Source organism: Lycium barbarum, chromosome 10 (assembly GCF_019175385.1).
Source record: "Lycium barbarum isolate Lr01 chromosome 10, ASM1917538v2, whole genome shotgun sequence".
Lineage (NCBI taxonomy): Eukaryota > Viridiplantae > Streptophyta > Magnoliopsida > Solanales > Solanaceae > Lycium > Lycium barbarum.
In genome coordinates, this window is record NC_083346.1 from 93,996,524 (window position 1) to 94,009,882 (window position 13,359).

General features: G+C 36.8%; 1 protein-coding gene across 1 annotated transcript; it reads left to right on the plus strand.

Moving 5' to 3' along the window:
• The first annotated feature begins 5,826 nt into the window (after positions 1-5,826).
• On the plus strand, positions 5,827-9,213 carry LOC132613682 (F-box/kelch-repeat protein SKIP11-like). Its single transcript, XM_060327823.1, has 2 exons — positions 5,827-6,074; positions 7,289-9,213. The coding sequence occupies exon 2, from the start codon at positions 7,365-7,367 to the stop codon at positions 8,655-8,657; it is 1,293 nt and encodes a 430-aa protein (XP_060183806.1). The 5' UTR covers positions 5,827-6,074; positions 7,289-7,364; the 3' UTR covers positions 8,658-9,213.
• Positions 9,214-13,359: the final 4,146 nt, after the last annotated feature.

Genomic DNA, 13,359 nt, shown 5'->3' on the forward strand with positions numbered 1-13,359 from the left:
TATTTTCGGCATTTTAAACTTTCTAGGGATAGGTGCGGGGGCCGTGCTTGATTTGTAAGGTATATTTCCATACTTTCTCGCCCCTGCTCCTTTTAAGACAAGGGGAGCCCCCCGTATCTGACTCATCAGATTATGAAGCATTTTCTCCAACCTGGAGAGCCTCGTCAGGTCAGCGTTTTGCTTGGATAATCCTGGCCCCCCTTGCTTCATGCCTTCCGTGGAGGTCTCTGGTGCTTTGGTGTTCACTGGGTCATCCGACGGGTGCTCTCCCAGGGTTGTGCCAGACAAAGAGTTTAAGATTTTTTTCCATATGCTCCATCCTTGCACTATTGGTCACTATGATCAAGGCTAGGATGGCGTCTGAAAGGGGTTCCCCTTCCCCATATATCCTTTCTACCACAGGATAAAGACGTCTTTTCTTTTTGCTGGAATAACGCCCTCTAAGGGGTGTCTTCCTACTTTCTGCCGAGTGGTCGAGATAGTCCTCCCCAACAGGGGCTCTGCCGTGGTCTCTTGCTAAAGGTGGTGTTATCTCCTCTCTTTCTTCCCGCTTGCTCGACGCTTGGTCATGTTCCCTCGGCCGCGAGTCCTCCGGATCCCTTCTTTCGTCTGGAATACTGCTTTTTGACGAACTACTTCCAGATTGAAGCATGACTGAGCGTAACGTTTTTGTTAAAAATTTCAGAACGAGCGCGTGTCTCTTCGAGAGTTTCTGCTGTAAATTAGGACGACTCCACAACTGTCTATCCCCACAGACGGCGCCAAACTGTTTTCCAGTGAAAACAGATAATCAGTTAGAGATTTGTATTTAATAGGTTTAAAGACAAGTTGGTCGTATCCATCCTGGAAACTCTCCTTTCGGGGTCAAGATTAGTGATTGCAAGAGTTAGACTGAACGAACTGAGCTTAAGAAATGGTAAAAACAAGCAAGATAAATATATGTTCAAAGGTAAATGATGAGTCTGGATATGTATTGCTTCAGAGAGAAAAATAGGAGACAGGTTACAAGAGATGGAGTGAAGATGCCTTTAGCTTACATGATAAGCTATATATATATAAACCAAAGCAAGACTTTTCAACCCTAACGGACGACTGATGTGACCCCACTGTACACTCATGTGTTGGTCTGCCACGACACTCTGATTGAGATTCATTGATATGATCGGAGTAGGTGGAAGTGGGTACCAGTTGTGGAGGCCTTCCCGGCCTCTCCGAGCTCCCGGTTGTGGAAACTAGCTTGGACACGGATTTTACCCAACAAAACAGTAAGGTCCTAGTTGTTCTAAATGAAGCTTTTAATAGGCTCCAAAACCACCGCAGCCTAGGCCAAGGGGTCATCATCCTAGAGTGGCAAAGAAGATATAACCACCCTCTAGGTACCTAGAGCTCCAAGGAATGCCTGAGTTTTGAAGGTGATAGATGAAGGCAAGCAAGCTATTCGTGGCATGCAACACATTTGTGGGCTTTGTTGTTGCCCAAACTGATGCTAACATTGGGAATCTCCACCAAAATGAGAATGGACGAGTTACTATGAATGGCGACATGTCATATCTTTTGCTATGAAATTCATGAGATTGAATCCTCCGATCTTCAGGGGTCCTAATATGGATAAAGGGGTCATCATCCTAGAGTGGCAAAGGAGATATAACCACCCTCTAGGTACCTAGAGCTCCAAGGAATGCCTGAGTTTTGAAGGTGATAGATGAAGTCAAGCAAGCTATTCGTGGCATGCAACACATTTGTGGGCTTTGTTGTTGCCCAAACTGATGCTACCATTGGAAATCTCCACCAAAATGAGAATGGACGAGTTACTATGAATGGCGACATGTCATATCTTTTGCTATGAAATTCATGAGATTGAGTCCTCCGATCTTCAAGGGTCCTAATATGGATAAAGACCCCTATCTTTTCCTAGAAGAAATTTAGAAATTACTTGACATTTTGGGGGTTACTGGGAAGATGATAGTTAGATTAACAACCAATCAGTTAAAAGATGTTGCCTATGCCTGGCTTGGTATTTGTTCTTCGAGAATTAAAGGCCACATGATTCTCCTATGATATCTTGGTATGAATTGAGCAACTTTTAGTGTTAAATTTTACTCTTGAGACTTGTAAAAAGTATGGAATCAAGTTTGAAACTTTGAAGTAGAACAACATGAGCGTGGATGAGTATTATATAGAGTTCTCATGCCTCTTTCTCGATATGCACCACACATAGTCCCTATTTATTAAGAAGCTAAGGTGTTAGGTTTTGTCTTAGATTGATCCATCGTTTATTTAATGGTATAATATAACTAATAGCATGGCAGGTTCTATTTTCGGAGCCATTTTTTGTTTGGCCCGGACATGAAGGATAGTTTCTTAGAGGAGAAGGTCATGATAGAGGAATATTAGAAAGTCTTCACATAGGGTAGACCAAGGCAGAGTCAATTAGTCGTACATGGGAGTAACGAAAATTTCAGTAAGGGTCATCTGAACCACCACCAGCAATGCCTCAGTTTCTAGAGCAAGGCAGAGTGAAGAAATTAACGAAACAATTAAATACCCTTTTATCTTTTTTACCTAAATACTCTAATTTAATATTTTGCCATTCATCTGGTAAGAAGATTGGTAGAGCAGTATAGGGAGAGAAAGAAGGACTTACATATGGTGTTCATCGACCTGGAGAAGGCTTACGACAAAGTTTTCTAGAAAAGCTCCACAATCAATTGGAACCTATTCTGAAGATACGTTCCTCTTCCTAAATAGTTGCCATGGAATTAATGGAACAACTAAATTATATACATTCACATTCTACCAAGCCAAGAATTTAACTACATATTTACCAATGTTTCCCAGTTATTCGAATCTCACTTTTTTTTACTTCTTCTTTCTAACTAAATTACGTTACGTGAAGTCTTAAAATCATAACACTATTTGATTTTCTACTGATGAAGTCATGCAGTTATTCGAGACAGTGATTCAAACTTTGTAGAGATATCGATTTGCTACTGCTATTTGTTGGTTTGTTGATATATGAACATTTTCTCCTGCACTTTGCCTCATGTAACTGGATTGCTAAAAGCTTAGTCAGACGATCGACTACAATATTTAATACTAAAGATTTTCTTCAACAATTTAACTAATACTGAAGATTTTCTTCAACAATTTAACTCCAACTCAAGATAAACTGATTAGAGTGTATAAATAAAACCTAAAAGGAGTCTAAACCTAATAATTTAGTACAATACTACAACTTTTCTTCTCTGGGACTCTCCTATTACTATAACTTATTTGTTTCGTGTCTTTCTCAACTAAGGTACGTTTTGTTATTTATTTTCTTATAATTGCCCTTTTTCAAGACCAAAGTTTTTGCAGACATGGTTCATCTTATGATATGGTTTAATTGATAGTTTGTTTGATTTTATTTTATTTTCAAATTTTTGTTTAGGTTTTGTTCATTGCCGGGGGTTACAAAAACATGCAGTATTCTATTTTAGTATGTACGATAATTCAAGTCACATTATTCTAGCTATTGATACATTCGATTAAGGACTATCCTTGATAGTTTCATATTTTCATTTTCTTTTGTTATCTTGGAGTTTAGCTCTTCTTGAATTATCAGGACAGTTATTTCAAGGCCGTGAGATGAAATTAAGGACACACCAACACTTATCGATGCGGATATTAAAATGACATATATATAAGCAGTGATATTCTTTATAATGATCAAGCAATCTGCTCTATGGCTTTGGAATACGACCAGACGTCCTGTTTATTCCGTCGAATCAGTTTTGCTAATTTTGTTGTCCATATATCATGTAGTTTGTAAAAGCTTATCCTAACTATCTTTTGTTGAATCTATCATGAAGTGCGTTGATGGAAAAAGGTTTTAATCAAAGTTGTTCTTTTATAAAATCTAAATAACATATGCTACAATTTACAAAGTTATCAACCAATCAAAATCATCATTTTTCATCATCTATGTGCACAAATAATACTTAATTTATCAGAAAAGGCGACGACAAATTCATCTGGTCCGAATAAGTTATAAACAGTGGCGAATTTAGGGCCTTTTTTAGAGCACGTAAACACATGGTCTCGCCGAAAAACTAGATATTTTATGTATATATTTTCTAAAATTAATATAATACTACCTATGGGAACACATACTACAAAAGACTAAATGGTGCACTTGATTAAAAATTGAGTGATGAACCCATGCTTTAAAAATCCTAGATTCGCCTCTAGTTATAAACTTCCAAGGATTTCTGGTCCTAAAAAAATGAAATTACTTTTATATATTTGTTGATATGTATAAACTTTATGTTTATCATTTTAACCTTTAAGTACCAGCTAGGTTAGGAGAATAAAAAACATGACAATGTTCGAGCATTAACTTTTTGTATAGTCTAACTTGTATTTCAAACATAGAAAAATATTGCGATTTATACATGATAATTTGGATACATATTTGGTAATAGTATATTGACATGAGATATACATGTTGCATGCAACACACGTATCCAGTTTTAATGACCCCAATTTTACGTTGCACTTTCAAGAAGAATATTACTGTTGACAATAAGAGTCATCCAAGTCTCGATAAAGCAACCAATACATATGAAAAGAATATACATCAGGAATATCATAAGAATTTAATTTGTATTAGATGAGACACGCTTCATTATATTTCTGTACTTCATAAAATCAAAAAGTATACAAAATGATATCAATTATATCTAATTACATTTTGATTGTTCATCTTCGTAGGATTAGACGATGTCTAATCATCTTATTGACAACAATCCAATATTCGACAATCCACACTAATCATTTACAAAAAATTATACTTTATTCTTTTGTGTGTAATTATTTACTTAAAATTCAATTTAATAATATTTTTTAAAATTATTTTAAATATACATTTATTACATGAATTAATATATAAGTGTAACACGCATACCGAGAAAAACTAATTAATTTAAAATAGAAAGGGAGTGTATTAACCTAATTTTAAAAATACTGAATCTTATATTGTTATGGGAAAAAAAAACAAAGGAACCATCAAAAATACTCTCAAAAATAGGAAAGAAAAGAACTGAAGAACAGAAACTCTACTAAACTGTAGGGGTCCACAACCTTCTTCCTCCAAGCTTAACCTTCCACCCCTTCTTTATGGATCTCCCTCTCTCTCTTTCTCTGTATTTTTTATATACACATGGAGTCGTATGGTAGAGTTATTTAGATATTAATAATATAGCGAATAGTTAGGAGAAATATTTTATGTAGTTAAGAGTTATCACGTACTTTCTCTGTTTCAAAATATTTGTCTTACTCCCGTTTAAAAAAGAATATATTTTTTTGGCAATTATTTAATTTCAACTTTTCACATGACATATTTAAAATTACAAAATTAAAGGACATTTTAACACATATTTAATTTAAGACAACAAAATTTAACAGCCTTCTTTACTTCCTTAAACTTTGTGTCAAATTAAAATCAGACAAACATTTTGAAACAGAGGGAATATTATTTATTCTATCCTCTGTTTTACATAAAATAACGTATATATTCACTCATAACTTATATATATGTTAGTTATGAAGGTTTTAAAATTACAAATCAAATAATGAATTTTATACATGAATAATTTCCTTCTAACTAGTTACCAAACATAATTATTATGCAAAATTTAATATTTACATAACTCACCTCCGAATCAACTACAAAGCATATGCCAAAACAACATATCCAGCTGTCTATGTCTTAGTATGTAAACAACTGTTGCTTGGAATGAACAGTATTATTTATTATTTTACTATATATTTATTTAGTAGTTGACATAAAATAGGGTGTTTAGAGAGATAAAAGACTCCTCAGAGAAATCATGCCTCAAAGCAGAAGCCAAAGTCTACTTTGTTTGCATAGAAAATCCACAGAACAAACTTAGTCGAAACAAAAAAAAAAAGACCCTTCTGTACATAGCAAAAAAAAACACACACACACACACAGAGTAGAATTTTGAGTTGAAGATGTATACATAGAGAAACATAAAGAGAGAAGATTTTTTTTTCCACATAAATCCAATCAGGTAATAGCCCTTTTGATATGTTTGAAATGTGTTCTATTTTGTAATTTTTTTTTTAATTGTTGCTGTTTTCTTTTTTCCATTTTCCGTTATTTTTTATGTTATAAGGTGATGCTTTTTTATTAGATAAAGGGATCTAATAGAATCACTGAGATTGAAATGAACGCAAGATTTGAGTTAATGGGTGTTTTGTGATGTGAAATAAGAGATCTGAGTTGGTAAATTATTTGATAATTCTTGCATGTTCATTTGATCCAAAGTTGAATTTTTTATGTTGTTTTGGGTGTTTCTAATAAAGGTTATCAGTCATTTCTGGCAAATTTAACTATCTTGAATTGAAAAATTGAATCTTTACAAGAAGTTACTTATCTGGATTGAAAGTTTTTGTTCTTGCTTGCTCCTTTGATCCAACGTTGAAGTTTTTATGTCACTTTTGGTTGTTTCTGATAAAGGGCATCCCTCATTTCTTGCAAATTTAACAAACTTGAATTGAAAAGTTGAATCTTTGTGGAAGTCACTTAATCTGGATTGTTATTCTTTGTTCTTGGATGATTCTTTGATCGAAAGCTTCAATTTTTAGGGCGTTTTGAGGTTATTTCGATTCCAAGTCTGTAATTACTGGTGAATTCAATTGTCTTGGGAGGTCTACTGACATTCTTCAGTTATTATATGTATTGGTAAATGAATCTGTACACGAAGTCACTTAATCTGGATTGTTATTCTTTGTTCTTGTATGCTCATTTGATTGAAAATCTTCAGTTTTCTTTGGTTCTTTGAGGTGTTTCTGATTCTATGTATTTGTTATTTCTGGATATTTCGGTTGTCTTTTGAGGGTCTACTGGCTTCTGCAGTTATCTTGTGTATTGAAGAATCAAATCTTTGTAAGAATCACTTTATCTGGATTGTTATTCTTTGTTCTTAAATGAGTGTGTGGTCGTATATTTACTTCTATCGTTTCCTCTCGTGACTATTCTTTCCATGTGCGTTATCTGGATTCGCTTTGTTTGTTATAAGATATTGACTTCTCTGGGATTGCTTTATTTTGTGATTAAATTGACATGATGGAAATACAGTTATAAATTTTTTATATTGTGCTTTGTTAAGGGAGAACATTATTGTTCAGTTCTCTCTTCAGTCTTAGGATTCAACAGGTTTCTGTCTGTGTTTTGACAAATTCTTATTGGGAATTCTCTATTTTGCATGTCAATTCTTGTCAGTGGATATCAGCTTGGTGACGAGGAGCATCTTTAAGCCGTGGTATTGGTTCTTCTTTCCAGGTTGAACCTGGACGACATGTTGGAAGACCGGTCCTGTTTGGTTCCGAGGGATTTTCCAAGAGAAAGCAACTGGGCAGCCTGCATGAATTACAGCGTTGATAGGATTGAAGCTCAGCGCGGTAAAAGGCCATTGGAAAATAATCAGGAGAATGAAGTTTTGCAACGCAAGTTGCCAAAGAGATCTGATTCTCCCAACGGAGAAGTTGCTCTAGATGACCAAGCTGGTAATCAACATAATACTGCAGATAATTCTGATTCGAGTTCTCTTATTCCTGTGATTGGCCGAGACAACTCGATTAGCTGTCTCATTCATTGCTCCAGATCTGATTATGGCGCTATTGCGTCTTTGAATACTAGCTTTCGCTCGTTAATTAGGAGTGGGGAGCTTTACAGATTGCGCCGGCAAAATGGTGTGGTTGAGCATTGGGTTTATTTTTCTTGCCAGCTACTTGAATGGGAAGTTTTTGATCCAACTCGTTCCCGTTGGATGCATCTACCATCAATGGATCCCAATGAATGCTTTGTGTTCTCGGATAAGGAGTCTTTGGCAGTTGGCACAGAGCTGCTCGTGTTTGGAAAGGAGATTTTGTCGCATGTCATTTATCGTTACAGTATACTGACAAACACTTGGTCATCTGGAATGCAAATGAATGCACCGAGGTGTTTGTTTGGCTCTGCCAGCCTCGGGGAGATCGCCATCCTAGCTGGCGGTTGTGACTCACAGGGCAAAATCCTAAGCTCAGCAGAACTTTACAATTCAGAGAAGGGAACGTGGAAGACTTTACCAAGCATGAATAAGCCGCGTAAGATGTGTTCTGCGGTATTCATGGACAAAAAATTTTATGTAATTGGAGGCATTGGAGGAACTGAGTCAATTTCACGATTGACCTGTGGAGAGGAATATGATCTGGAAACAGGAAAATGGACAGAAATCCCAAGCATGTCTCCTGTCCGAGCTGATGCAGATACGCCTGCTGCATCTGAAGCACCTCCTTTGGTGGCAGTTGTAAATAATGATTTGTATGCTGCTGATTATGCCGAAATGGCAGTGAGGAAGTACGACAAGAAAAATAAAGTGTGGGTTAGCATAGGAAGATTGCCTGAAAGAGCAGCTTCCATGAATGGTTGGGGTTTGGCTTTTAGAGCTTGTGGTGATAAGCTAATTGTAATCGGAGGGCCTAGAGCCATGGGCGAAGGCCATATCGAAGTGAATGCATGGGTTCCAAGTGAAGGACCGCCTCAGTGGAACTTGCTTGGACGAAAGCAATCTGGTAGCTTTGTGTATAATTGTGCTGTCATGGGTTGCTGAGTTTCCAACCCCATGTGTACTATAGCAGCGATTTTTGCTAATAGATACAGATTTGTTTTCTGGGGCAACGAATTCTTGCCAATTGGTAACATTTTCTCTTTCAAACTCCTCTTTTTTATACATTTTTCATAGTGGAGGATACCAAACTATACCCAATATTCAACAGAATTATGTTCTTTAGAAGGTCTTGAGTAAAATTGAATTATCTTCTCCATTTTCAATTGCATAAAAATCCAAAGGTGGCCATCAAAATAGCAGAGGTAAAATAATAACTTGGAGATGGGAGCAATACAGTGATAGATTTTTGGGTTTCCTAAAGCTTCTCTGGAAAAATCATAGAAGGTAGTCTTACATTTGGTTTTTCTGTGATCCTTATTTTTCTTGACATTATTGAGGAAGAGAAATAAGGTTCTGTAGTGATGTTCATTTGACATCTAGGTTTATGTACTTAATGATTTTATTCTTGTTGAGAGGCTACAGATTGAGATTACTTTTGACATAATTGGTATCTTTAGAAATTAGTTTCTGTTTGTGCTATTTTGAGCTTTATTCGTTTTATTGTGACAGATGGTGCATTAAAGGCATGTTTGTTCAATATCTGATGCTTACATGATAATTTACGTGTTTTGATATTTGAAAGAAGTACCACCTCAATAACAAGAAGTCAACAACATACCTAGTGTAATTCCACAAAGTGGGATTTGGGAGGGTAGAGTGTAAAGAAGTAAACCGAATAAAGAGTTAAGCACCAATCACGTAGTTGTTAACATTAATTATCGCCGTTTTTTTCCCGTGGAGAGAAGAATACGGGTTCATAGATGGTAGGCCAGCTTTTATAAATGTTTAACTTGATTTGGAATTTGAATGACAAGCTGCCTAATGCGTAGTTGTCATTTAAGCTTAGTAGCTGTTTTGATTCATTCATAATCAGCTGGGAACTTCGCCTTTTGTGCGGATTCGAAGTTGTAAAATGGATAGATAGGTTGTAAGGTGCAATCTGAAAGCCTATATGTGAAAACTAAACAAACCATTATTACCCATTTATGCATATTTTATGCCTTTAGTTTGAGAGGTTGTGGTTAATAGACATAATTTATGTCCTTACAGACAAAAATGGGTACACGTGCATAACTCAAAATGATAGGGAGGGCATATTTTAATTTCTTTCATGGCAGGTTTTTCATATAAACATGTTGGTAACATATGCTTGTGTGAGATCCTCAAAAGATGTTTCACAAGTGTATATTATCTTTTTCAGATTAGTGAAGTCAATTTAACTCTTTATTCCAGTTACCACGTGTTAAGAGTTGCGGTGAACTGATACGTGTGTACATGTGTATTAGAATCCGTGACTTTTGTAGCACAAAAATAAAAAAGTTGAACCAAACTAGCGCAAAAAAAAAAAAAAAAAAACATTACTAGGTTTCACGCACTAAATTAGTGCGTGAAAGGACCAAACTGCACAAATGCAACTTGGGTCTTTCACGCATGAATTTCGTGCGTACAATAATGTCGGCTCATTACATCAAGTCCACCTGAACGTTTGGATCGTCGTTTTAGGGGTTCTAAAGTGCCCTGAAGTAAGTTTTGAAACTTGTCATATTTATAGGATTTTGATTTAAGTGTTTTATTATATTTGAATGTACAAATATAAATATTTGATTTAATAATAATTCATCAAATACGAGAGGTTTATACTAATTAAAAAATAATTCATTCCATTTAATTACAATACTAATTCAAAGCAATACAATAATAAATTACAATAACAATACAATCTTCAAGTTCTAGATGTGCTTGTACTACCACGGCCTTGTTGCCCACACGAACGCTTGTCATGGCCATATTACTTACATGTAGAGCACTTGCGAGAGTAAGTTCTTTCACTAACATCCATTTGATTGGGTCTACGACTCCATGAGTTAATGCTCAATTTCCTGATGTAATCCTTGTTAGCAACCATCGAAAACGGCTCGTTTGCCCAATAAGCTTTATTACCAAGTGGGTGGAATTGGCCGAAATATGCTCTAAGGTAACTGTGGACCTTGTATTCCCCCGCCACATAACTTGTTACCGTTTTTCTCATTCTCTCGAAGCACTTGACAGCATGAGAACACGGCATGTGGTACATTTTCCACTTACCACAAGTGTATGTTCTTGTTGCCTCATAAACGATACGCACGTTTCCACCCTTACCATTGTAATAACCCGTTCTAACTTCATACACATGTTGAATTGGGTCATACTCGGTCATTTGGTGATGCTCACTTTTTTTTCTATAATGCTCCATATTTTTGAAGGGCTTTGGCATCCATGTCCCGCCGTCGACTAATATCGCTCTGGTCTGCCTTGTCCTAACAACAAATCGCTCCACAACCTGCTTGAAAGTCATTCTCACCATTGCGGTGACAGGTAGTCCTCGAGCAGATTTCAGCAAGCCATTGAAAGACTCTGAGCTGTTTGTTGTGAGCATGCCCCATCTTTTGCCTCCATCAGCATGAAGCGTCCATTTTTCAACTTCGAGCTTCATCAACCAAACGTATGCGAGTTCACTCACTGCCCTGATCAGATCCATTTTTGCAGCCCATTTTCGTTGTTGATGCTCCATCGCAGCCCCCCACATCAATTTGTTTAGAGTGCCATTGTGAAACTTTGATTGCAAATTTGCCTTCAAGTGCCTTAAACAATAGCGATGGTAAACAAAGGGAGGCTGCCACCCCGGTAAATTATCCACATTGTGCAATATGCCTTTATGACGATCAGATAGCACGCATATGCCGGTCAAGATAAGGGATATTGTTAGAATGCCACTGAATTGGGCTTTCAGAAGTTGGGTTTTCAGCCATCGGCGGTGGTACGTGGTGGTGCATTGGTTCTTGTTGGTTTTGACTTTGAGGAATATTGTTGGTCATACCAACTTGAACATCATCATCATCTTCATCATCGGTTACCTCTGCATTATTAGCTATTTCATCATCATCACTTGATGATGACTCATAATAATTAGGAAAATCTTCATTATCAAGTACATTCATCCTCCTACACGAAAAGTAACATATTTTAAATACCAACATCATATATGTACATATATATACAGATAATTTAATATCAAGGTGATGAACTTACTGTTGTTCATAAGCACTGTCATGGTGTGGAGAACGATCAACTCCACCGAATTGAGAGGATTGACCAACATCTATATTTGGTACCACTGGCGAGTTTTGAGAATAGTTCCTATAAAGATTTGAAAACTGGTTATTTACCAATTCATTCAACAAACACATGCAACTACACATAATAATAATATGAAAAATCCATATTTACCAATTTTCATTGTAAGCTTGATTAAATTGCTGGCCTAGATTTTCCGGCGGCACTTGACCACTCAAAATGTCTCCATAAGAATTAAAGTCCCCATAAGTGTTACCATGAATAGGCTGGACTTGAGGGACTTCTTCTCCAGGTATCTTTTCAACATACATCTCAAGAGCATTAATGAATACTAAATCACGATATTCTTCCGGCGATCCCAAAAAATCACTCAAAGATTCATCATCGTTGATATTGTGCATGCCATAACGCACTACACCGTTTGATATTGTTTGTGGATATCTGCCAGTTAGTGAGATTCCAAACTTAGTGGGTGTAGTTTTCATTCTTTTGTGCATGTAACTGACTAGTGTTTCATAATTTAAAGTTGTTGGAAATTTAACATGGGCTTTTGGTTTGATACTATAACGAATGGAGTAATTGTCCTCGACGATATCTCCATCCCAAAATAGTGAAACCTTAACAGTTGAAGCATTTTGAGACATTTTTTCTATGAAGTTTGATTTTTTTTTGAATGACTTGTAAGACTTAGACTTATGAAGTTGATGAGTTTTTCACTCGTCAAGCCTTCAAGTTAAATAGACCACTCAAAATTGTAATGCGTGGTGTGTTGTCAAATCAACACTTACATTGCGCATTAAAATGATGCGCAATACAAGTCGTGTTAAAACAGTCAAATAATGCAGCAACGTATTGTCAAATCAAGCCTTTATGTGTCATAAATTCCTGAAATTGTCATGTGTGGTGTTACATTGCGCATTAAAATGGTGCACAATACAAGTCGTGTTAAAATGGTCAAATAATGCAGCAACGTATTGTCAAACCAAGGCTTTATGTGTCATAGATTCCTGAAATTGTCATGCGTGGTGTGTTGTCAAATCAATACTTACAGTGCGCATTAAAATGGTGCGCAATACAAGTCGTATTAAAACAGTCAAATAATGAAGGTGCCAGTCTCGGCAAGCTCAATCATCCGTGTTGCATACTCCGCCGTCATGGGGGCCTCCGTACGGGCAGTGCTCTCATAGCGCATCGTCTGAACGGTCCGTACCAGAGCCTCGTTCGCTCCTACGAGAGCTACATATCCCAGGGCATCTGGACGACGCCTAGAGGGGTTGCCAATAATGATGCGAGTGATCCGCATGTACCACTCCATGTACACATGGATCGGAGTGTCATGTCCGACCACCGCTAGGCTCGTCATCCTAACATCCCAACTCTGGACCTGCTGCTGCATATAGAGTCGCCATGCATCATCGACGCCCGCACGCTCGTCCCTCGCATAGTGGTCATGCTCCCAAACTATAGCTGCGGGTATATTCTGTACATACCCAAACTGCCGTAACATACGGTCGGGCGCGTGATACTCAAC